This window comes from Pipistrellus kuhlii, unplaced genomic scaffold (assembly GCF_014108245.1).
Source record: "Pipistrellus kuhlii isolate mPipKuh1 unplaced genomic scaffold, mPipKuh1.p scaffold_m20_p_2, whole genome shotgun sequence".
In the NCBI taxonomy this organism is placed as follows: domain Eukaryota; kingdom Metazoa; phylum Chordata; class Mammalia; order Chiroptera; family Vespertilionidae; genus Pipistrellus; species Pipistrellus kuhlii.
Window position 1 is genome coordinate 130,063,077 of NW_023425515.1, and position 27,048 is coordinate 130,090,124.

General features: G+C 42.4%; 1 protein-coding gene across 3 annotated transcripts in view; it reads left to right on the plus strand.

Annotated features, from left to right (window-relative positions):
* TGFBR3 (transforming growth factor beta receptor 3) overlaps positions 1-27,048 on the plus strand; it is a 199,080-nt gene that overhangs the window by 99,091 nt on the left and 72,941 nt on the right. For all 3 annotated transcript variants that reach the window (XM_045584353.1, XM_045584354.1, XM_036443900.2), the window contains exon 4: positions 25,856-25,993. In XM_045584353.1, the coding sequence (XP_045440309.1) occupies positions 25,856-25,993 (138 nt within the window). The remainder of the gene's footprint in view (positions 1-25,855; positions 25,994-27,048) is intronic.

Sequence of the window (27,048 nt, forward strand, 5' to 3'; positions counted from 1 at the left end):
AGCCAGAGCTGTAAATGTATTTATTGTCTTTTCTTTCCACTAGAATATCCATGAGATATTTTGTTTTGTGCATTATATCTAGTGATTCGAATGCACCCAGCATGTAGTGAGCTTTCAATAAATATATGTAAAATAAAGCTCTAATGAACAAGTGAATACTATGTTAGTTATAATAGTTAGCTTTAGTACACTGAGTTTGAAATTGTTTTGTTTGGAAATTTCTTATACTAATTATATCTTTTGGAAAATCTGGTTATTGGTATTGGTGTGTATGGTTCAGTCATAAATATTTCTTACCCCAAGTTTCAAAGTGTGGAAAATAGCACTGTATTGTGAGTCTTAATAGTGGACTTGGTCCTTCATTTATCTTTTTTTTTTTTAAATTTGAGTACGGGAGTCTCGTTTCTTCATTTGTCATAAAAAGATGTTGGGAAGATTCAGATTTAATATTTCTGTCAGTGCTCCTGGGTTTGTCTTAGTATTTATTTATTTATTTTACATTAAAAATTGGGCATATTTAAAAATCTACTTAGGCCAGGCCTCCAATATGAAAAACAACATAACTTACATTTAGTTAAAAAACAAACAAACAAAAAAAAACAATTGAAAAGCAGAATTGAAAGTGTTTCTGGAAATTATTAAATTAGAAAGTATCCTTAAATAAACCCTGGGCAGACAGTGGGTGAGGAGCCTTCTAAGAGCTGAAATGTAAACGGAGGGTATCTGATGTCTCCTTATGTGTTTTTTTTTTTTTATACCTGGATTAAGTAGGATTTACAGATCTGGGGGCAAAGCTGGCCCCCAAATACTTGGGAAAAGGCTTTTGCGTTTCATCGCTTCGCTATTACTGCCTTGCCTGGTAGAAATCTGCTGGTTTCCACATGGCCTCCCTGTTTCAGCCGAGTGCATACAAAGAATCTTTCTCCCTCTGTCTTTTATTTATTGAAACACAGAAGATTAGGGGAACTAATCATTCCAGTTTGCAGAGCGAGGGCCCCTCCCCGCGTAATGAGAACCAGGCAGCCGGACGGCCCTGGGCAGCGGCCCCCGTGGCCTGTGCCGCGGCGCAAAGCATTGTGGGAGCGCCGCCGCTGCAGCCCTGAGCCCGCCATCCCGCGTGGACCGGGGCAGAGAACCACCTGTAAACAGAAGGGACAGAGACACAGAAACATATTACTGCCCTAAGCACACATGATAGAAACCTAACCAAATAGACTTAATCAGCTGCAGCTGGGCCGGAGTAAACAGCGGGCCGGGGAGCGGGCGCGCGGGGAGGACGGGGCCGCGCTGCTGGGGTAATTGGAGCCAGGTGTGCTGGCCTGGCCGCGCTTTCTGGAGGTGAGAATTGGAAGAGGTTTGCAATAGGGATGTGGTTTGGCTGCGGGCGAGAGGGAGGATTTTTTTAAAGACGAGGCTGGTCAATAATAGACCGAGGTAAGGAGCATGACCTAGGTTGAGGACAATGAGTACCTTGGCAGCCGTGAGAGCTGGTGCGTCTGATGGCCTTGCCTGCTGGTGTTCGTGGCAGGAGAAGGGGCACTCAGCTGTGCTACCACTGTAGGTCTTCCCCGCTGGATGAATGGGGATAACCTTTAATACTGGAAGAGGCAATTTATCTCTAAAGATGAGTGTTTGTCCCCAAACTTCCCACCGCACATTGGGAGAAACGTCTAGCTTTACCCCATAAATCCGGTGATTTCAGCTGCCTTGGAAGGAGTTCATGGCTTTAGCTCTTCCTGCATTCCTGTTTCTTTGGAAGCCATACTCTGGGACAGAAAGGCAGGTGATTGGGTTTCTGTTCCAGTATTTGGGGCCTCAGAGCAGACGTGGTGTTGGGGTCAGATGTGGGATGAATGTGGTATTGCTTGGAGAGAAAGACTTGAGGCTGCTCAGAGTTGCCTTGTCAGTGGTCAGCAAACTCATTAGTCAGCAGAGCCAAATATCAACAGTACAACGATTGAAATTTCTTTTGAGAGCCACATTTTTAAAACTTAAACTTCTCCTAACGCCACTTCTTCAAAATAGACTCGACCAGGCCGTGGTGCTTTGTGGAAGAGCCACACTCAAGGGGCCAGAGAGCCGCATGTGGCTCACGACCCGCAGATTGCCGACCACGGCCTTGCCTTAACAAGAGTAACCAGGGGAGGTGAAAGCCCACGTGGTGAAGATGACTGCGTTCCTGCTGCCTGCACGGATTTATCAGGCCTGGTCTTTATTGAGACCCAAAATCCAAAGGTTGAGGGGAATGCTGGGAAATGGCAGAAAAGCTGTTCTTTATCTGGAAGCCTGAGGGTCATGGATGCAACTGTTGTCAGTTTGTGATCCAGTTTGAATGTCCAGGAACCCGTTGCAAGCCTCAGGTAATGGTACCGCATTGACTGGAACCAAAGACAAACATAGGGAAGCTGCTTTCTCAGAGAATTTTGAAAATTACCATTTGGTCCGTTTTCTCAACACCCTGCGAGGGAGTTGATGTTAGCTGTAGTTGATAGGGATGGAAATTGAGGCTACAAGGAGTTAAATATTCTACCCAAGGCCAAGAGCTAGGAAGAAGTGGTTAGAGCCATACAACTCCTTTAGATGGAGGCAGCGTGCACTGCGTGGCTGTGGGCAAGGTGGGCTTTCTCAAGGGTTAGACTTTTATTCAGCCATGAAATCCATATTTGCTCAGCACCTGTTGTTGTTTGTCAGGCACAGTGCCAGACACTGGTAGTCTCTGATACCCCTGACCTTGAGTATTTGCCAAAGGTAGCGATCATGTGTGGACAGCGCATCCTCCCCCTGCTCTTGCTCCCATTTAGATGATTTCAACCTCTTTGCCCTCCTTAAATGTGGGCTTAACTATTGCTCCTAGTTTTGTTTACTTTAATCACATTGGAGGTAAGTCTTTGAGCTGCAATAAAATGGCCATCTGGTAAGAATTAATGTGACTAGTGAGTTGTCATCTGTAGGTTAAGAGCTTAGCAGAAGAGGGGCAGGTTGGGGCGTCCTGTGACTGATAGCTCTTTTCTATACAAACAACTCTCTTTACTGGATTATCTGTGCCAAAATATTACCGGATAGCTTGGAAACAGGTTAGTGTTTTGCCCTTCAGGGGGGAAAAACACACACACAAAAACCATGAAGTTGAATTTGGAAAGGAATCTTGGAAAATGTTTCAATAAAACAATGTATCATTCAGATGCCCAGAAATTCAGCATTGCAGGCCTCTTTGCTGGCAGAATCAGGTGAACTTCAAAATATATTATGACTTGATTTTGAATTCTTACATATTTTGAGTACCGTAGGCTGAAAATTGGTTATTTTTGTTTTATTGGCAATGACCTTTTATCAGAACTACCTTAGAGATATGCTTTAGCTAGAAGCCAGTAAGCTTTCTGGAGGCTTTCTATACCTACAGCTGCCTTCTTTTTACTTCCAATTAAAAAAACAAAAACAAAACAAAAGCATAATGGAAGGATTTCCCGGCACCATGTTGTGGAATCAACCATATGTTGGTTCATCTTTCCTTTGTCTTTCACACATCCATCCATTCATTCATTCTAAACATGTGTTTACCATGTGCAGACACTGTTCTAGAACTACAGATACAATGGCAAATAAGGCAGAATTTTAGCCCTCATGATGCCCACATGGTTTTGAACACAATGTACTCGAGTATTTGAGTGACCGGAGGGGTAGTTGTTAGGGTGGTTAGGAAAGGTTTCTTTGAGGAGGTGCACTTGACGACAGACCTTAATGATGAAATGGAGTGAACTGTGAACAGATCCAGAAGAAAATCAGGGAAGATAAAGGATCTGCTTATATCAAGGTCCTAAGCTAGGAAGCAGCTTATTGGGGCTGAGTGAGAAGGCCTGTGTGGCTGGGACAGATAAAGAAAGAGCATGGTAGAATGGGATTAGTCAAGGGTCAGATCATATGGTGCTTTGTAGGAGAAGTTGTTCCTTGCCATTTATTATGTTTCTCTGTTCTTGTCCAGTGTTTTAAAAGGCTGTCCCTGAATTCTGAAGACTGGGGGAGCCCTTCTTTCCCAATAACAGAGAATTGATTATCTAAGGAGACATGTGGAAATTCCACTGGCAAGATAAAAGAAGCTGGGTTACTGGAATGGGTATTTGGATCCTAGTTTCAATGATGCCATAACCAGGTTTGGAACTAGGATATGTTCTTACCTCTTTGTGCTTCAATTTACCTATCTACAACAACTGTCTGGAGTTGGCTATTCCTAAAACCTTCTCCATCACTAAGAGTCAGTGGTTTTTATTCAACAAGAATTTTAATTTTGGGTTTTATCTTCTTTCAGACTTCTATCAGCACTGATTACAATAACCAAGTCCACTGGTTCCAGTTTCACCCCTTTCCCTATTCCTTTGCCTTTTGAATAGCCAGTGAAGTATTTGGGGACAGGGGGAGCGGGGGGAGGGAGGAGAAGATCAGAAAGAAGTAAACAATACAGGAAAAACGAGAGAACTTCATAACTTCACACTTGGACCCAGAGCTGACCAGTGTGAGTCCTCACACAAAAGTTACCTTATTGCCCTGAAAGAATTTCCAGTAATTCCTAGTCACCAAACGAGTTGTAATGACTGAGACTTGTTCTCAGCCTCATGATTTATGGTTTAATCAAGAGCAGCCTTTGTCCTTAATAAGAAGGATTTTCATATCAAAATAATGGTTTTATAACCTGATGGTGTAATAATGTTTGTGTTGACTCTTTTGTTTTTAAATTATAATTTGTTGGCAGCTGTATATTTCAATAGAAAATAGAAAAATCTGCTTGTCTTCCTGAAATTCAGTATAAGTTATATAGCTCTCTCATTGAAAAGTATATCTAAAAGAAATCAGCAAAAGCAAATAAATTAACTTGTTTTAAGACTATTATCTTGTCAACACTACCTATTTTAAAAGACATGGTAAATCTTAATTTACCCTTTGGATTAGTTTTGAGTATTTCATTTGTTTTGCTTCTGCCAAGCATATAAACCAACAGGGCACGCTCTGACCCAGAATTAAAGAAAAGGGAAAAGAAAAGAAAGAAATTCTCTAAAATATGTTCACACTGGTCTTACAAGCTTGATAAATTCATTTTTTTTTTTCAGTTCTTGAAAGAAAAAAAACACACCTATTTTACTCTCTTATATTCACTTTACCAGGTTAAACATTTGTCAATCTTATTCTTTAATTGAGTATACATATCATTTTGGGTGACCTGGTGTCTCTAAATGGATAATTCAGACATCAGCCCACTTCTTTTTGTCAGCTACATTTATTCCTGGGATCTGTCTTGGGGACTATTATTGACTTTACCAGTTGCTCCATGCCTAAGGTGACAAATTGTTAAAATTTGACGCGGGACAAATTGTTAAAAATCAGGACTGTCCCGCCAAAAGCGGGACATCTGGTCACCTTAGTCTAGCCTCTTCATTTATGGGGACACTAAGTCCCAAAGTGAGATACTTCAGCAGAACATTTTTTTTTTTTTTAAATGAATGATGTGTTCAGAATCTTACACGAAGAGGAAGATAAGATTGGAAAGCACTGGTGTTTGTGGTTCATAGTGAAAGTTATTTTTCTCTGTTTCTCAGGCCTAGATAATTAGCTTCTTCCCCTGAGGACAAACAATAAATCCTTTTTCTGTAAATCAGAGAAGCCTATTTTTATTCTAAAATCACTTACCAACAGTTTGCTTGCTTGCTGTTATGAAAAGAACACTGTAAGAGAGATTATGACTCAGCGTTGTTTCAGGTGTGTACTGGAAAAGCACGGAGTGGCCTTGCCAATGTTTAGGGCATTTCAAGAAGACATGGGTAGGGTGGAGAACTTTAGTGACTAGAAAGAGATAATATACTTGATCTGGCTCATTTTCAACTTAGAGAATTAAGGGTAGGACTTCAGAATTTTTGCATAGAATAATATGACCAGAACTACCATGAGACCCTGATGGTATAAATGCTCAAGGCTAGTAACTTACAGTAGCAGCCTGATTCATTGATTATTTATGGTTAAAATATACCCCAAATTCAATCAGTGTTTATTGAGGGCCTGTGAGCTGGGGATAAAGCCAGAGTCTAAGCTCCTCAGGTCTGGGAGATTTGGGATTGAGGACAAAGGTTTAATTTTCTCACTTTGCAAGAAGCTCCTTGGTACTTAGTAACAAATGACGCCTGTAAAACTTGGAATGGGATCTTATACAAAACGGCATGTTTTTTTTCTTTAGTTCTATTATAATATACTAGAGGCCCGATGCATGATATTCATGTCAGAGCAGGTCTTCCTTCCCCTGGCTGCTGGCACTGGCTTCCCTCTGGCACCGGGGGCCTGGGCTTCCCTCACAGCCCCGGCTTTGTCCAGAAGGTCGTCTGGAAGGACGTCTGGTCTAATTAGCATATTATGCTTTTATTATTATAGATTTTCATTTGAGCAAATAAGTGAGGCGATTGAAGTGTGTTTAATGTGTTAATGAAATTAACAAAGTGACACTTGATGCACCAATTTTTTTTTTATCAGGAAGCAAGCCATGGCCATATTCTAGTGTACGTGTGTAAAACACAAGGCCCACGGGCCAAATCCGTCCTGCCAGGCCTTGCAATGTGGCCCGCACCGCGCTGTCATCACTGCACTCCGCTGCGTTTCCATCACAATGACAGTTTATGACTGTTCAGTAAACCATTCGGCCCGCGATTTAGGCTGGATTTTAGATTTTGGCCCCTTCTCTGATTGAGTTCGACACCCCTATTCTAGTGGATTACATTACCTGCTATTATTTCGTTGGTTTTTACTGATTAGGTAAGCTTAGCTGTCATAGCCCACTAGAGCTGGCCCCAATCTACCTTTCCAGCTTTATTTTTCTATTTTCTTTCATGTATTTTCTCAACTTCATTGGAGTTTAAATGTTCCCTAAACCTACACGCACTGCCTGCCCCTTTGACATTTCTCTTGAGGTTTTCTTGGCCCTGTCTCCTTAGTTCTGCCTGTCCCTGCCCTTTTCACCCTCAGGGTCCACAGAAGTGCCCCCACAGACACCCTTACATCTGTATATCTTTTTCCCCATGAAACTAAATTTCTTCAGGGCAAGTTTTATACCTAATTTGTGTTTGAAGCCCTTTCATACAAAGTGATGCTTTCCAAATACAAGTTTATATGTCTCCACGCTTTTCACAATATTCATAGACTACCTGCATTATTATCAGTGTGTGCACACATCACATGTTCTAATCAAATTTCTAAATGTTCTATTCAAGATAATTTGAGTACTGCCAATATATGTTGAGTTCTGAGGATCTTCTTCCTATAAATTCTTGCTATTGGGAATTGTATATTTTTTTTAACCTAACTTTTGAGGATGTTGTAAGGTTACTGAGGTGCATCACTTTGAGTTTCTTAAAATAATAAAATAAAATAAGATAAAAGTGTCCTGTATATTTAACTTATAGTTAGCTTACTTAATTAACTTTAATCATGTTGATAGATATTGAAGGATTTTATAAATCCATGAAGAAATTTGTTTCTACACTTCATAATTGCTGCTTCTATAAAGCATAGAAGTAATATACTATACTTCCTTATTTGCCATGTAAACTCTAGTGTAGGTTGAGGATAGTAGATCAGATAACCTAGGTCAGGTTGTTTTCTCATTTAGTGTTAAATAAGGCTTATTTTCTGGAATATATGGGAACTAGTATATGTAAGGCCAGTATAGGATAAATCCTATTTAAGGTTTTATCAGAAAAATTACCCACCCCCCCCCCCCCTAAATCCAGGATTGGGATCAACAGCTGTTCTAGCATGGGCAATGTAACTTGATATAATGGCACACATTTTTACCCTGCTCTGCTCTTGGAGCACATTTGAAATGGTTGTTTTGGAGACTGTGCTATGAACCTATCTCTGCCCCTTCACACCGAGCAGTTAGTTCAGCCTCGCAGAGCCTTGGCACTTGATATGCGTCTTTCCTAGCAGAACTCCGATGCTGTGACTGGATGCCTTGAAATCAGCACAGCAAAATGGTGCTTGAAGACCAGTGTTTACTTTGATCATTTTTCAACTTGTGTGCCCCAGGCTTTTCACGGAGTACAAATTGCTTTACCAGAGTTACGGGGCTGAAGCCCGCGGACTGTTTTTGTAGTCTGGTTGCTGTGGTGATTCTTAGCCTTCCGTGAAACTCCATCTCCAGGGACACAGAAACCTCTGCAGCTGTCTCAGCCTTGTTGGTGTTGTCTCTGGTGGAGGTCTTCACCCAGCTTATGGCAGGCCTCGGAGCGGTTGGTGTGTGTCCGGGTAAACACATGTGTGGAAACAGGGCATCTCACTCAGAACATGATGTGTTTCCAAACAAACAGCTCCCTTCTCCTTCTCCCAAGTCATAGGGGACTTTGAAGTATCTCCAAGTCTGGCTGAAGCCCGAGTTTACTGAGCCATAGAGATGCTGGTCATGATAGTGATATGAGTAAGAGCTTTGGGAGGAGAATGGCTGAAGAGGTTTATAGACTTACCAGGTGGGGAGGAAGAGAGTCATGATGAAGGAGAAGCTTTAATGGGGCTGGTGTATGCCCGGAGAGAAGCTGTGTTAGGAAGAGGGTGTGGGCTGAGCCTAAGGATGCCAACAGTTTGGTGTTTGGAGGACTGTAAGGAAAGCCATTTTGACTTTAAACTTCAAAGGACCTTGTACACAAGATCTGCCTTCTATAGGAACCCAGAGAATGGAGGAAAATAGCCATGGTTTTAGAGGGTGAAAGTCATGATAGCGGACATTTAAAGAGCCTTTACTAGGTGCCAGTCACTGTTCTAAGTGCTTTACACATGTGGCATGTTTAATCCTCTGACGTATGATGGAATAGCTACGTGTATTATCCCCGTGTTGCAATTGACGAAACTAATGCCCTTAGAGTCTTAACGTGCTCAAGGCCCTCCGGCGGGTAAGCGGAGAGCTGCGATTCTAACCGGCTCTGAGTCACTGCTCTTAACCACTAGGTCAGATTGCCTGCAATTTAGAAAGGAAGGCAGAGTGACCCAAATGATAGGGTTACAGGAGGCACTGGCCAACTTGGGGAGAAAACGTAGGACTTGGAAGAGATTTAATTACACTTTAAAGTGTGTTTATTGATTTGTTTGTTCATCCATTCACTCATCATCAAATATTTATATAGTACCTAATGAGGGCCAGGTATTAGATTAGGATCTAAGGCGATAAAAAGACAAGTCCCAACCTCTCCCCTCAGAGAGTTTACACGCACAAAGTTAACTTAATACATGGGAGCAGGTGCTGGCCCCTGTCAGAGAAAGGTCAGGGGCATCCAGTGGGAAGAGCTTTCTTCTTTCTCTGGGGGCACTGATGACACAAAACCTTCTTTAGAAGCACAGTATTTTATCTGCGAAGTGAACAAAACTGACCCCGTGTGAGAATACGAACCTCCAGTTAAGTATATTAATACATGCCTCCACCTTTCTAAATAGAATGGAGAGGTCTCACCTGCTGACTTTGGATTTAGGTGGTTCTTGAGAGTTTCTAAGCCACAGTAGAGCAGTGTATCCACTTTATAAACAGCTGGTAGGAGCAGTTTCCAGAGTAGCGAATGGAGAGCACGTCACACGAGGAAAAGGGCCTGGGAGGTCCAGCTTCATAGGAGAAAGTTCCCGTGATGCCTGAGGTGATGACTGTGCAAAATTCCTGAAACCTGTTGCAGGCCTGTCTGTAGCTAATACCTAATTTTTGACTATGAGGCAAGCATGTGAGAGCTTTACTAGTATATTAATATTACTAGTATTTATGATGTGTAATAACTTTAAAAGGTAGGTACCATTATCCTGTTCTTTAGATGATGTAACAGTGGCACAGAGGGGTCAAGCCATTTGCCTAAGGTCACATAGCTCAGGCATTAATGGAATGGGAGTTGAACTCAGGGGGATTGGTGCAAGTGTCCATGCCCCCAATCATTATGCTGTGCTGGTTAGTCAGATTTTACTTCATGCATCCCAGTTTAAGCCATAAAGTGGCAATCAAAAGGCGGTTTTTTGGTGCTAAGATATCCTTAGAGCAGCTTGAGGTTAATGTAAGATCCCTCCTCCTCGTGAAACAACAGGTCCTTCACTGTTGTAGGAGGGATGATACCCATTTTGCACATTGTTCATACTTTATCCCTCAGCGTAGACTGGAAACCTTCCATGGTGAGTGAAAAATTAACAGGAGACACAGAAATCATATAGCTTTGCCACTTGTTAGCTCTGGTTAAAAATGTGGACTTGCTTAAGGATGTGGAATCTGATGATGACTTTGACTCTATCAGGTTTCTCTATTATGAAAATCAAAGATCTTTTAGGATATTTGCCACCTGTAATGGTCTGGACAAATTTAACATTTCATCTATGTTCTTTGAGACAGTTATAAAATTTTCCTTAGTCTTCAGAGTTTACAGAGAATTATATTTATAATAAACAAAAGTTATTTAACCTTTTAAACAATCCTGTATGATTGCTTGATCGCTTTCAAGGTTTAGGGGAGATTTAATTAATAACTTATGAAGAATAATGGCTTGTTCAAAGTTAATTTCTAATTTAAACAAGAGGCAAAAAACTCCCACAGACTCGCATATACCAAGACATGGGCAGATGTGACCTGAACCCACCACAGCAGAATCCTGAACCTTTATGAAATACTAAAGAACTGTTATGGCTTCCCTAATAGACTTGCTGTATCCCAGTATCACTTTCTTTTGAAATAATTACTCTTAAAAAACTCAAAGAATTTATTGTACTGCTTATCTATATATATAAAGCCCTGGTATACAAATAGACCAAAAGGTGAAAGAACCAAACAACCGGTCGCTACGATGTGTGCTGACCACCAGGGGGTGTGCACAGAACATGGTGGCCATTGGCCACAGCGGGATGGTGGAGCAGGGGTCTGGGGCCCCAGACCAAGGTGGGGTGCCAGTCGCTGTCATCGGGGCAAGCCTTTGGTGGTTACTGAAAACTCTTTGCTCCTGTGTGCCGAGATCCTGCCTGGTGCTTGCACCTGCTGCCAGTGCCAGCCCCGCTCGCACACAGCTGGCGCCAGAGCCACCGCTTGCACCTGCTGCTTGAGCCCGGTGCTGGTCCAATTGCTTGGCACCGTCAGCAGGTGTGAGTGGTGGCTGCCGCCCCTGATCGCCCCTGAAGGCTTCTCCACCTCTCTCTGCTTCTGAGGGGTGATCAAGGCAGCATCTACTGCTCGTGTACCCACTGACAGCGCTGGCCCTGCTTGCACCCACTGTTGGTGCCTGGCCGCAATCAGTCTGTGCCATCAGCAGGTCCAAGCGTGCCGGCGCCCTCAGCACGTGGGAGCAGCGGTGGGAGCCTGGCTGCCAGCAGAGAGGGGACAAGGCTGCGGTGGAAGGGGGTGGGCAGGGGTGTGGAGGATGGGCCTAGACCCGCCTCTGTGCCCATTGCAGCCTCGAGGCCCACAGTTCCTTTCAAGGTGCACGAATTTGTGCACTGGGCCCCTAGTTAAATATGTGGGCTTTAAAAAACAAATTTAGCAAACTTCTGTAGAGAAGTGAAATAGAACATGTGTAAAAGTGATTCTGAAAGTCTTAAGAAAAGTATACTAATAAAAGGGTAATATGCAATTAGAGCAAACATCTTCTGGACGTCCTTCCGGACAAAGCCTCAGTGGCTGCCCGAGACTCAGGCAAGCTTCAGAAGGCAGCTGCCACTGCCCAGGGCCGGCCTAAGGCTCAGGCAGGCATGGTGGCCGCCAATGGCAGCAGCAACAGGGTGATGGGGGTGGTGCCTTCTCTTGATTGGCCAGGTTACCTCTGGCGGAGGGAGGCTAGACTGTGGCTTAGGCTGGAGGCTGAAGCAGAGGCGGTTAGGAGCGATCAGGCTGGTAGGGGGGTAAAGTAGGGGGGATCAGGCTGGCAGGCAGGCAAGTGGTTAGGAGCCAGCGGTCCTGGATTGTGAGAGGGATGTCTGTGTGCCAATTTAGGTCCAATCCTGGCAGTCGGACATCACCCGAGGGGTCCCAGATTGGAGAGGGTTCAGGCCGGGCTGAGGGGACCCTCTCCCCTACTGTACATGAATTTCAATAATGAAGTCATGGAATCCGCAGCGTCAGAAGGAGTCTTAGTGGTCATCCAGTTCAACTTATACGTGGCTTGTGAATTTTGTTTCTAAAATACCTCTGACAAGTGGTCTTCTAGCCAATCCAAGTAGTTCAGGAAATTAAGAAGCAATGGGAGAAGAAATGTATTATGTTGGCAGATTTTGCCTGTTTCTTAACAGAGAAGTTTGGGTCCGATTTGTTTTGCCTGGCAACCCAGCCTGAGCTGCTTGTTGCCTCTCTTGACTCTTGACATCCTTTTCTCTCCCACACACCTGGCCGTATTTCAGCATTGGTGCTGTATTATTATAATCTCTTTTTATTTATAATATTTTATTCATTTTAATTTTTTTTTTTTTTTTTTTTTTAGAGAGAGAGTGAGGGAGAGGGAATGAGAGATAGAAATATTGATGAGAGAGGAATATCATCGATTGGCTGCCTCCTGCACAGCCCCTATTGGGGATGGAGCCCGCAACTGAGATGCATGCCCTTGACTGGAATTGAACCTGGGACCCTTCTGTCCTCGGGCTGACACTCTACCCACTGCACTGGCTAGGGCTGTAATAATCTCTTCATGTGCCTGTCTCCTTCTGGACTGTGAGCAAATTTGGGAAAGATAGGCTGGCGTGTTGTAGGTACTTGACTAATGCTACTTGAATAAATGAAAAGAAGATGCATAGGAAATGCAAGCTACTTAGTGTGTAGCTCCGCGTTGACTGTCTTCGATCTGAAGTGCTGAGGACTGGTGTGACCTTTTAGCCTCCTGAGATGCTGTGTCGCTTGTAGTACCACACGAAGGTCTTTCCGGATGAGATGTGAAACTCAAGACTTGGTCTGGTCCATCGCATATGGAAGTTCAGATCTTTTTTGGGGGTGTTAAAAACACAGAAGTAGAGATTTACCATTGTACCCATGTTGAAGTGTACAGTTCTGTGGCATTTGTACATTTACAGTGGAGTGCAGCCATCACCACTATCTCATTGCAGAACTTTTTCATCATCCCGCAGAGAAACTCCGTACCAGTTAGCAGTCGCTTCCATTCCCCTCTAGCCCAGGCCCTGGCACTATGCTTTGTGGATTTGCCTGCTCTGGACTTTTCATGGAATCACACGATATGCGGTCTTTTGTATCTGGCTTCTTTCACTTCACATAATGTTTTCAAGGTTCATCCATGTTGTGATATGAATCAGTACTTCTATATTTTTATGGCATAATAATATTCTATTAAGTGGGTATACCATATTTTGCTTATTTCAAATCACGTTTTAATAGAGAGATTGCTCATGAGTCAAATTTCTTATTTCTACCAAAACATCATGAATGGCAGAGAATTTTAATTTTTTTTCTACATGATAATTGGTAATTTTGGAATATTTAAATTTATAACGCAAGCCTGAATGTTTTGTATTGCTTCCCCCCACACTCCATTCTACTTCTCCATTTTGGTTCTACTTACTGCTCATTAGTGGTATTTTCAAAGGGTGAGTCAGAGACAGAATGGTAGACTATAGTAGAAAATGAGAAGTAGAAGACTAGCAGCTGCTGACTTAATAGGCTTTGGGATGTGGCTGAATTATAAACCAGCTTTGTTGTTTGATCTTGGTACTTTTAGGTGCCTTCTAGATTCTGATTTCAGAATGAGAAAGTTCTTTAGAGATGTGTTATGGGAATGGACCTTCTCCATTTGCCTTTAAAAAACTTTCAAACTCTTTCTAAATACAGGTGTTCCAGCTGCACGCATGTCTTCCATGTTTAATAGACAGAAAAAATTTAGAGCCGAAACCGGTTTGGCTCAGTGGAAAGAGCGTCGGTCTGCGGACTGAAGTGTCCCGGGTTCAATTCCCGTCAGGGGCATGTGCATTGGTTGCGGGCACTTTCGGTGGGGGGTGTGCAGGAGGCAGCTGGTCGATGATTCTCTCTCATCGATGTTTCTAGCTCTCTATCCCTCTCCCTTCCTCTCTGTAAAAAAAAAAAAAAAAAAAAAAAAAAAAAAAAAAAAAAAAAAACAATAAAATATATTTTAAAAAATTCAGAGATTAGATGCTTATATATTCTCATGTTAAGCATAAAAATGAGCCTGTGTATATAAAATTAAGACACAATTAGCATTTCCTAATATTTAGGAAGAACCTCACATTTCCTTGTGTCATGTAGGGGAAGCAATTTAAATTACTAACTTGGAAATGAATTGCTTTTTCCCTTTATTCCCCTATTGCTCTATACATTTATGAATTCTCAATAGTATTGATTTATCAGGCTTTAAATTTGAGGGCTCTGTGTATGGTTTTGACAGGATTACAGTCTCTTCATTACTGGGAAATGAATTACTGGTATAATATTAATTATACAAGTTGGGTATCAAATAATTTATGTTAAAATTTGTACTTGTTACATTCGAGGTAAAATGCATTCCTAGTCCCTGCTATGACACTCAATTCTGGTTTACCTATAAATAATGTCAACAGGATTTCTGGGTCTAAATAAGGAACCTTGTTTAGACCTCCTACAATTTAGGTCTTTTGCTTCTTTCTTTCTGTTACTTTTTATTTTCCTTTTCCCTCCAGGTTATTAATAACTGCTTAAAGGATTTTAAGGATATTGAGTTACTACACTCAATTCGTTACCATGTATCCTATTCCTTATTTTAGCTTTGTCCCTTTCCAGTTAGAACAAATGTATTGAACTACTTTTGTAGCTGTTGTTGTTAATCCTCACCTGAGGAAATTCTTCCATTGATTTTTTAGAGAGAGTGGAAGGGAGGGGGAGAGATAGAGAGAAACATTGATGTGAGAGAAACACATAGACTGGTTGCCTCCCACATGCACTCCAACCAGGGCCGGGGATCCAGACTGCAACCAAGCTACGTGCCCTTGACTGGAATTGAACCTAGGACCTTTCATTCTGCAGGCCGACGCTCTATACCACATGTGTCAAACACAAGGCCCGCGGGCCAAATCCGTCCCGCCAGGCCTTGCAATGTGGCCCGCACCGTGCTGTCATCACTGCACTCCGCTGCGTTTCCATCACAATGACAGTTTATGACTGTTCAGTAAACCATTCGGCCCTCGATTTAGGCTGGATTTTAGATTTGGCCCCTTCTCTGATTGAGTTCGACACCCCTACGAGTCTATACATGTGAGCCAAACTGGCTAAGGATGAACTACTTTTAATGCTGCCTCATAAACCCTTCAGTACTGGCTTTAAGAAGATATTGTCCCATCTTAGGCGCTTAACTACAGCATGCCACGTTCTGTGTGCATGTTTTGGCAACTTTCCCTCTGCTTTCTGTGATCATAGTTCTTACCCTGAAAACTCATTTCAGGTCTCAAAGAAAACTGATTCTGAGGAGGAAAAGGGGCAAAAGTGCTGAACTCTAATATAAACACTACAAAGTACATGTGCTCCATTGTGTGTTAGGCTGTTCCGACACAGCTCACTGCCTAAATTAAAAGCATTTAAAATTCCATGCATCTAAAAGATAGTGGAACATTTGATCAAAGAAAACAATCCTTTTTCCAGGAAAAAGTGCTCCCAAAACACAGAATGATAACATGTTCTCCACGTGGCTTTGACTTCTGAGTTGTTTCTCCCTCTGTCAAGATAGGCCATGTAGCACTGAAATGAAAGCTTCTCTAAAAACATTTCTACTTAGCATCCTAACCTGATGGATAAGACCGAATAGCCTTGGGGTGGGAGTTGGATGGGGGAGGTGAGGATGGGGGAGATATGTTGAAAACTTCAGGAGTTGTTTTGTTAGAGCTTTCAAAGGAAAACAGACTGCATAGAATTCCCCAGCTTTTCCTACCCTGACCAGAATTCCATTTCCTCAGAGTACTTTGGTCTCATCCACATATTCACCTGGGAGCCCCTGGAGCTTAGGGTATGATCGGCTTCTGCACCTCGGTTAATTCCGTGGCCTCCAGAAATCCAGAGGAAGGTCTGTTTCTGCAGATTGTCAGAGCCTTAGAGTTCCCAGGGCCACCTCCACTTGCCCGGGTTTATAATTCTGCCTGGGATGTGTCTGAGGTGTACACTTGACTCACTTTGGATTTGAAGCATATAACCAACACCATTTTGAGTTCCATCGAGCACTCCTTCATGGGAACAGCAAGTGTTTTTAAGCTTTTGTCGAGGAGATGGAGGACAATTTGCATCAAAGCAATTCGGACAGTTTTAGCTGGCACTGCAGACAGCACTGTTCCCAGAACACTGGCTGACCTGTCCCTGTGGAGTTTCACGACCTGTCAGTTGTGCGAGGTCCCAGCCATCTTGCTCACAGCTCAGCCCCCATCTTTTCTTCCTTATCTTTCCTTTTCCAGAAGCAACACCGTTCTTGCCTCTTACTTCTGTAGAGTAGCTCCCTGTCTTCTCCTATGCCTCAAGGCCAATACCCAAAATTAAGGGTGAGCTTGGAAGGTAGGGAGACAAAAAAGATAGAACAGATGATGAGAGACATTTCTTCTCCTAGCACCACCACTTTCTAGCAGTATGACTTTGGAAAAATTACTTACCTTTAGGCACCAATTTCTTCACCTGTAAATTGGCATTAAGTAGATAATTATTCAAAGCACCTTTTTCTGATGAGAGCAGTATGTCTTTTTTTTTAAATATATTTTATTGATTTTTTACAGAGAGGAAGGGAGAGAGATAGAGAGCTAGAAACGTCAATGAGAGAGAAACATCGACCAGCTGCCTCTTGCACACCCCCTACCGGGGATGTGCCCGCAACCAAGGTACATGCCTTTAACCAGAATCTAACCCGGGACCTTTCAGTCTGCAGACCAACGCTCTACCACTGAGCCAAACCGGTTTCGGCGAGAGCAGTATGTCTTAATTTAACCCAACAGAAGTACCCTGGGCCTGCCTCTTGTCTGTTGTGGGAAGAAAATAATGGTGCTGTCACTACTGTTTCCACCACTATTCTTACAGTGACTCTGGGGTAGACTCTTTGGACATCTGTATCTCAGTAATTACTCTTCTCCAGATTTCTCTTTTGTGCTAGAAAGCTGACACTGTATGCCCATTTAGAATTCCTTATCAGCTTCAGGTTACTACACTAGCTCAGGGGAATTCAAATGCCAGTCTTTCATGCTTAAAGTATCTTAAATTACTACCTGAATACCAGTATACTTTGTATGGAACTTTTTGCCTTTGCACATTTACTAACTTTAGGATGGTACTTGTGCAGCAATCTTTATTGAGACCTGAGACTGCAGTTGGCAGATGGAAATGATTAATCCAATATTCAGGTCATGTAATAATCAGGTTCTTGCTATGCCTACTTTTGAAATCACCTTCCACTGGTCACCCCAGTGGTTCTCTTTATTATACAGTTCCGTTGTTCACCACGGTACTGACACACAGACCATTCTGAGGTCCTGTTATTATAGACATATGCATGTCAAAATACTGTTTAAGTAGAAAAAAACTTAAGCCCATAAAATGTAGAAGTTGAGAGGAAATAAATTTACATAGTACATAGTCATATGGAGTGTTGGTTATATATTAGAGTTAGAAAACTATAATGAAGTGTTTGGAATGAATCTATTAAGTGAGACAAGGAATATAAAAAAATAAAATTTTTTCACATTAATCAATGTGCAAATATTGAGTCCCTTCAATTTGTCTAGAATTTTAATTTCTAACTGTTCTAAGACACTTTATTGCCTGAATGAAAAACTTTTAAAATTCTATGCCTCTGAAACAATTATTTTCAACCATTTTTTATCTCATAGCACACATAGACTAATGACTAAAATTATGCGGTACGCCAAAAAATGTATCTTTTGTTGCGCTGACAAAAAAAATGGTATAATTCTGAAACTTTTACACCAGATGACTATTGTTGTGTTGCTTGTCATTTTTTTATTTGACAATATAAGAGAAAAAAGGTCAGGGACCCTGACTAAATTGTTAGGTATTGCATATTTTAAAAATTCTTGGGGTACACTAGTTGAAAATCACTGCTCTAAAAAGCTAGTAGAATATTTGGTCAAAATTTTTTATCTTTGTTACCTAACTCTTCCCCCCATTTTACATATTTGTGTTTGCATAACTATTAAATATTTTTTAAAATCTGTTTTTTTGCCTAGTGTGGTTCCCATACATGGCATAGGTACTGCTCTACAGCCAAGAATGTCCGGTGTTGATTCCCACAGACCCTGGATATGGCCCCGATTCCTCTCCAACAGGCATTCTAGGTGGCCCCTGTCATTCATTTTGGTAGCATGAGTTGGAATCTGCTTTTCTAGACTCTTTTAAAGTTCAAGACAAACTTGATGTGAAGTTAATGTTCTCCTTACTAGATGCACCCTCCCCCACCCCTTTTTGGCCAGGAAGACTTGACAGTATAACTCTGTAATAATGACTTGAGCCACATTTCATGAATAACTTTTAAAGAATTTTCCAGAAAACTTGTTGACTGCTTACTAACTGTCCAGCCCTGTGCTAGGCCCAAGGATGCAGAAATGAGTGTGATTCGGTTTCTGCCTTTAAAGAATGCCCTCAGGATTTCACAGTGTAAGGGGTGGGAGGTAAATGACAGACGTATAAACAGGTTAGTACAGTGGAAGTGGACACCAGAGTGTGATCTGTGGGAGCAGCACTGAGCTCCAGCTCTGCCTGCAGGATGGGGAAAGAGTTACTGGAAGTTGCATCTTGAGCTGGTGGGAGGGTGCTGCAGACTAGGATCCCGGAAGGTCATGGTGTATTAGTAATGTACAGTCTGAAGGACAGTGGAAAAGTGCCTGTGAGTCAGCAACAGCCTGCTGAGGGCTCCAGCAGCAGGTTCCTACCCTAGAGCACATCACGCACAGTGCCTCCCTTTCCCTGCCTCTCTTCCCCGCAGTGAGCAGCTGTGGGCTACTCTGGGAAGGAAGGGCCAGGGTCTCTGGAATCCCCTTACAATTCGCCCAGAATCCCTTTAGAGGATCATGGCCTGTTGTTTCAGAAAGATTCTTCTGTTTATATGGGTTCTTGTGCCTCAACCCCCAACCCAAATTTAGTCCTGATTATTTTTCCAGGGCATCCTATATAATAAAGAGCTAATATGCTAATTAGACCATACTGTGGAACAAACTTACAGAATGACAAGTGGGTGGGGCTGCAAGGGCCGAGCCCCTTGCACAGATTTTGTGCATCGAGCCTCTAGTTCAAAATATAGAGTGGAGAGGGCAGACTTATTTTTGCATCACATTTCAAATTTAGGTCCTTCCCTCCCCTCGCCCCCCACTGTGGTCATATTATCGTAGATTATATTCAGAGGCTCTCAGGCAATCCTGAATCTTGTCCTTGTTGGGAGGAGGAGGAATTCATTTTGGAGTTGATGGGCTGTGTTCCTGTTATCATGTCAAAGAGTTGCAAGACAAAACTATTTAGGAAGGAGCTTGACATCACTTGCCATAGCAGTGCGAAGTCTTTTTTTATGCCATTTGGAATAGCAAGGTGAAATCATTTTGGTATCATTTGTTATAGGATGAAATCTTTGACCCAAGTACTGTTGGGACCAGGGAGAATGGTCAGTGTCTCTCCTGGTAGGGATAGCGGCACTAAGGGGGTTAGGATTCCTTGCATTCAGCACCAACTGATTGACATGCCTCTAGAAATTCAGAGAAATGGAAGCGAATAAGGAAATTTTAAAAAGCTCCAAATCTACCTATCCAAGAAAATTTTAAGGAAACGTTTTGACATACTAGTAAATTTGCAAATGGTGAAAGATAAGCATTGGCAAATTGTCAGCTTTGAGGGTTTCTCAGGGTGAAATACATCTTAAAGCACTACAGCAGCAACCAACTACTGTTCCCCACTCGCAGCAACTGGTTGCACATTTCTGATGCATCTGGGGTCAGATTTGCCTTCCTAAAAGTCATATTGTCCAAATGTAAATGAAATTCGAATTCAGCCATGGTGCCCTTGTGTCTCACTGTCTGTCTGTGTAAATTTTGTCTGTTTTCAATTATTTCCAACACTATTGCTAAGTGGGTATCTTTTTATCTCTGAAGAGGGGATAGATGGTGGCCACCTGATTTTGTGGGTCTTGGTTATAGACACGCTGCTAGGGTTCTTATCTATCTCTGTGTAAACTGAGGATTGGATCATCCACTTCAGAGCATTGTTTGGTCTGGTTTTAGAGAGCCGGAGTGTCTCTGGTCGGGCTGTGGATGACTTCATTGTTTCACAAGTCCACAGGGGCTGTTAAACAGTCAGAGATGTTGAAATAGAGCCTCACTGACGCATTAGCAAAATTGGACAACTGTTAGGTTCTCTTATCAGTTGTTTCACTCAGTTTGCTTTTGTTTGTTGTAAACGCCAGGAGTAGGAGGTCTAATAAGACATTTTTGAAATCACTATAGTAGAATGTCTTGCCTCTCTACTATGAATCTTAGGAAATTCAAAACCATTTCTATATGACATCTTTCCATAAAGAGAATAGGTGTTTTCTTGTTTGTTTGTTTGTTTGTTTTTTTCTCTTTCCTGTTAAGTAGTACACCGTTCATTTTCATAACATGATTTATAAAGGTTGAGACAATATATAGGTTTTGCTTAACAAAGATAATCTGTGGAGAACTAAGGTCTTCACCCTAACAAGGTCCGGAGAAAAATCATCCTTGTTGTATTTTGGTGATAACGTGGGCAAGGAAGAACGAACATGCTTCTAAGTGGGAAAAAGGAAGGTGATCTCAGAGGCTTTACGCTCCTTGGGTTTGGCCATGACTTTGGTCAAAACTGTGTTCAGATTCCCCAGAAAAGTTTTACTTTAAATTTCTTTATAAAATAGGAGAAACACATTAATTACATCTAGTAGTTTGTTGAAGTGCAACAGATAACCTCAGAAGACCTAATATAAATAGATGTCATAGGACAGATGAGACCAATTAGCTTTCTTTTATTTTGAGGAAGGATTGGAATTGTCTGAGGGTCAGTGTCTACATGTGGAATGTGACAGATCAGATTTACTTGCATTTTCTCACGCCATTAGGAAGATTGAAATGTAGCACTGTGTGAGGCAAACATAATTAGAGCAGGGACTTCTGGATTAGGCTTTATTGGCAACTGTGTGGTCAAAAATATGTTAAAAAGAGGTCACTGCGTGTGCAAGTTTTTTAGTTCTGAGTTGTCATCTCTTAAGTTGTTTCTCTGAGAGGATGGCATTTTCAAATCAGAGGTGTAATTTCTGGTTTAATTGGATGAAGTCTTTTTTGTTTTGTTTCCGTTTCTGCCATTAGATTTTACTGCTCTTCTGCAATGGGTATTTAATATGGAGTTCATGGGTCCTGTGATGGGTGTATTTTCTTGACGTTGTCTACAGAATTTGGTGGGCATATGGGTTTTGTATGTGTGTGAGTGTGTTTGTGGAGGGGATTCATATTTTACATTAAGTTTTCAAGTCCAATGCTCTGTGACTCCCAAAGATGAACAAAAAAGCTACTAAGTTAGAGACCAATCATTGTTCCCTCACTTAGGATGCAGCCTACTTTGCCCCCTGAGCCTTCAGAGTCACATGGCCCCCAGGCTCAGTTCTCTATTCCTTATGAAGCCCCTGGGTAACTGATAGCCTTTATTGTTCTGCAAATTTGACATAGGATTAAGAGTCAACTCTTAAAATTACTGTGCAGATTTTCAAGCTGTAAATTAGTGGATACCATTTGTATCATTTCTCCTCCGGCTATTGCTGTGTTGCACTCTGCTTCAGCTCTGATCTTTAGACAATAATCACCTGACAATAATCTACCCATGAAAATCTTCAGCAGTATATTATTATCTTTTTAATGTTTTTATTTATTTTAGAGAAAAAGGAAGAGAGAGGGAGAAAGAGAAACATCAAGCATTCATCAGCTGCTTCCTGCATACCCTCTACTGGAGGAGTCTGACCGGGAATCAAACCATTTACCTCTTAGTCATGGGTTGACACTCAACCACTGAGCCACACTAGCTGGGCAGCAGTATATTCTTATCTTTGTAACTGTAATCTATCCTGAGCTATATAATTGGTTCTTAAGAGAAAGTTCTTTTTTCTTTATCTTTTTTTCCTGCCTGATAGAAATTAGATACCTTAGGCAGGAATTCTCTAAGAGATATTTCAGGAGCTTCTATACCTTCATTCTTTTGTTGGTTGTTTTTGGTTGTCCTTTAGCTCTCTTTCAGGGAGATTTATTCAAGTGGAGCAAGGCTGGAAGAGGAAGGTTGCTGAGGGATTAGATGATCGGGTGCGAGGGGGACTTTCTGTTCCTGCCAAATAATCTTTGCTAAAAAAGTATGGAATATTTTTCTTTTAATTTCCCAATCATAGTGTGAATTCTTCTCTGCCAAATGGATTTTGGGGCTTTGCCTAAGCCCATGTGCTGGAGTTGAGGATTCATCTTGGCCAGACATTGCCACATGTTGAAGAAGGAGCCTCTTCCAGGAAAGCTCCCAGAACTGGGGCTCCTAGAAATCTTTCCTTGATTGTGTGAGCCAGGCTGGACACGTTAGACCATCTGGAAAACTTTGGACCCCAGCACCGATCTCTGTCTCATACCTATTTTTCTTTTCGTTTCCTAAATTTTAAGAAAAACTCTTTTTCATTTGAGTTATATATACTTATTACTATTCTAAATGAGTAGTCCAAAAAGAAATGTATGCCTGAGGGCTGCAAAGACCTTCACCAGGAAAAGAGTTGATGTCCCCTCTGTGGGTATACATTGTTATTTGTGCCATGATGATGCTCAGCGAACAGTTTTAGAAGGAATAAGTCTGAAAACTTTTTACTGATGTACTATTAGTGGCAGAGTGTTTCTTTTTTCAGGCACTCTTGAATAAGTAATGGTTTTATCTCTCCTTTCTTCACTCTCCCTACTGTGAGCTTTCTGTGGTGTGCATCTCTGTTTATTTGATGCTACAGTTCATGCCCCCACTCTGTTTCCACAGCCTTTGTTGTTTATAGTGGTGATTGATGTGTTTATTACTGGACTAGAGACCCGGTACATGAAATGAAATTTGTGCATAAGCGGGGGTGGTCCTCCAGCCCAGCCTGCACCCTCTCCAATCTGGGACATCCCTCTCGCAATCCGAGACTGCTGGCTCCTAACCACTTGCCTGCCTGCCAACCTGATTGCCCCCTAACCACTCCCCTGCCAGCCTGATAACCCCCTAACCACTCCCCTGCCAGCCTGATTGATACCTAACTGCTCCCCTGCCGATATGATCATCCCCAACTGCCCTTCCCTGCTAACCCAATTGCCCTCAACTGCCTTCCCCTGTGGGGCTAGGAAACTGGGAGACTCTGGCTGGATGAGGTGGGGCTGAGGAAACTGGGGGACTGAGGCTGGATGAGGCAGGGATGAGGGGACCGGGGCGGGGGGGGGGCGGGAGGAGACGATGACTCTGGTTGGATGAGGCTGCTCTGGCAGGGCTGAAGGGACTGGAGAACTCTGGCTGGATGAGGTGTTTGGCACCTGCCGCCCCCCCAACCCCACCCCACCCCACCCCAGTGGGGCTGAGGGGACTGGGTGCCGCCATCTTATGGCTGTGGGCGCCACCATCTTGTGAGGGCATGACAGTCAATTAGCATATTCCCTCTTTATTAGATAGGATGCAGATAGCATCTCCAAACGCTGTGAAGTAGAGTCAGAGCAACCAAGGAAAATTTTATTTTGCTCAGGCTGTACATGATGTACTACTGTTCATTAGTGGCCTGCTTTTAGGACTTTTAGGACTTTTCCTCGTGCCAAATATAAAAACGATCCTAACGATCCCAGCTGTCTTGCAGAAATAGTTTCAGTATTGCTCATATTTTTTTAAAGATTTTTTTTAACTTTTCTATAAGTTAGCTATTTGTACCCATTAATATATTTAACGTTTTTTTAAAAAAAACCTTGTAGGTAACATACATTTATGAATTTTCTGTTATAAATAAATCACTTAAAAGTGATCTATGTATTAAGCACAATATTAAATATAAGATGTCTTTTGCCTGCAGAGTGTTTATAGTCTATTTCAGATATTAGGACACACACACTCAACAGTTAGTGAATGAGATGGTATGATGTACTATAGTGCATGTAATTTATAGAATAAAATACTTTTTGTGTCATTGGAAAGGAGGAAATTAAATATTCAGTTGTCGTTTTCTGTCTGGCCACCCTGTGCCGAATATCGGTATTGACAGTTTATTTATTTATTTATTTTTTAAATATATTTTATTGATTTTGTACAGAGAGGAAGGGAGAGAGATACAGAGTTAGAAACTTCAATGAGAGAGAGTCATCGATCAGCTGCCTCTTGCACACCCCCTACTGGGGATATGCCCGCAACCAAGGCACATGCCCTTGACCGGAATCAAACCCGGGACCCTTCAGTCCCCAAGCCGACGCTCTATCCACTGAGCCAAACCGGTCCCGGCCGGTATTGACAGTTTAGAGCCTCGTTACCAGTGACCTGAGCGCATGTGTGCTAAGTGACACTGGAGGGCCATCCCCGTGATAAAAGGTGAAGAACGCTCGGGAGGTGTGAGGTGTGAGGTGGCCCAGCGTTGAGTGCCGAGTCCCTGATGATCGTATAGACCCCAAGCACAGACCTCCCCAGGCTTATGACTGAGATGTGGTCATTCCCAGTGTGTCACTCAGTCTGTGTCTTTCCGGCTGAAGTTCTTTTTTTTTTTTGTCTTTTCTCTTCCTTATCACGTTGTGCTGCACTTTGCTTTCCCGTATTCCTGTTGTTTGACCTTGTGCTCGAGGGGGATGTTGTTGAACCCACTGGGTCCTGCTCTCCCGACAGGTGTTCTCTGCTGCTGCTCATGCCGACACGGGTCACTGACAGCAGTCCTGGATCTGCTGTCAGAGCGGCCATAGTGTTCCTCTCCAGGCTCGTGGTTTTCTTCCCTGCTTTTTCTTCTTCTTCTTCTTCTTCTTCTTCTTCTTCTTCTTCTCTTTTTTAGCTGACGCTATATACAATCAGTTTTTTTTCTATGTGTTCCCTGTACTTCATTTCTTTGGAAAACCCCTTCAAGCTAATAGCTGTGATGATGAAAGCGCTGGCAGCTCATCTTGGCAGCCCCTTTCCCTTAGTTTTCGACACTTTTCTTAGGAAGAACTCCTCCTTAGAGAGGTTGGAGCTTACCTGGAAGAGAAGAAAGCCGTTCCTCCGACAGTCCGGAGGGTGACACACCCTCGGGGGTTCTGGCCTCCCGGGGCCAGCTTAGTCATTTGACTTGCAGGATAAGGCAGTCCTGGGGCAAGGTAACTTACTCTGCCGTTGTAGCCAACTTTGGAAACAATGTGTTCCGTTTATTTGTGTTCCGCTATTACTGGGAGCTGAGTCATGTTTTAGTTGAGATTAGAATGGGTTGAATCATATGATATAGTCATTTTTGTAGTGAAAAATAATCAAATATTGGCAAAATCATCTGCTTCAATAGGTCTTATCTATGGACATGAACCTGAATAAACTTACAGCTTGTTTCTGTTAATGCTGAGCTTTGGAAAAGTATTGCAGATGCTATCCTAGTGATTTTATTATTTTTTTAATAGATTTTTTTTTTATTGATATCAGAGAGGAAAGGAGAGGAAGAGAGAGATAGAAACATCAGTGATGAGAGGGAACCATTGATTGGCTGCCTCCTGCATGCCTACTATTGGGGACTGAGCCTGCATCCCAGGCTTGTGCCCTTGACCAGAATCGAACCCAGGACCCTCCAGTCCACAGGCCGACATTCTATCCACTGAGCCAAACCGGCTAGAATTATCCTAAGTGATTTTTATGCAAAGTCAATACTAAGAGCCCCCTCTCTCTCTTGCTTCCTAGGTTACTCTGCACCTGAATCCCATCTCCTCGGTGCACATTCACCACAAGCCCGTTGTGTTCCTGCTCAACTCTCCACAGCCCCTGGTCTGGCATCTGAAGACAGAGCGGCTTGCCCTTGGCGTTCCCAGACTCTTTTTGGTAAGTGTTTGAAGCCTCCCCACAGAGATCCTTAGCACAAGGATATAATGTCCCTAAAACTTTGCAAGACTTTTCATTGAAGTAATACCAGACATAGTCCGTGTGTCAAATTTGGAATATGCTCTTAGTGTCACTCTGATGACACAGATAAGCTTTCACAGAAAACAAACACCACTCAATGCCTTCTCTGCGGATGGAGAGTCAAGTCTGGTTTACGCCTTACAGCGGGACCCGTGGCCGTGCTCTGTGTGGCCCGAGCTTTGGTCTCAGCTCGGAGACGCCCCACGTGGCACCACGAGCAATGTAAACACTGTAAATAGCCACTAGGTGTGTGGTCTCCGACCGCAAACCCAGTACGAGCAAACACATTCTATTTGTATACATAACACGGGCCTCGTTGCTGATACGAGGTTCTGTTTGTTGAGAAAGTGACACAGTGAGCTCCAAAATGAAAACATTTGTATTTTATAAAAAAGCTGGAACCCAGCTCTCGTGGAAAGATCCAAATATTACCTACTATTTGTAAATCATGTCCTTTTGAGTTTGCCAGAACATTCAAGTTTGCTAGTTGTGGAGAAATTGATGGGTTGTTTGGATGGATTTTTGGGGTATGATATCATGTCTGATGATGAGCAACACTGCACTTCACAGTGATAGTCCACATTGTCTATTGCTAGAGTTACATGCTAATGTCCTCAAGTACAGAGCCTTCAGCTTTGGATACCACCCTCGCCCACAAGCATTCAAAATAGTAAGAGGCCTCAGTTAATAGTGTTTCTCTATGGATACATTTCTTCTAATTAATTATTTTTAATCCAGATCTGTAGTTTTTTGTCACTTGTATTTGAAGAGTACTTTAAACAAAATCCAGGGGTACCCATCAAATAAAGGAAAAATCCATAATCAGTGCAGTTAATACGTAGATTAAATAGATGAGCAAAAGAGAAAAGATCCTCTTTATAGTGGGATGCTCATCAATAAATGTAGAAGGAATGATGGAGTTAGAAAACCATCATTTTGCAACCATCATAGTAAAAGCTGTTTATGCAAAAGTC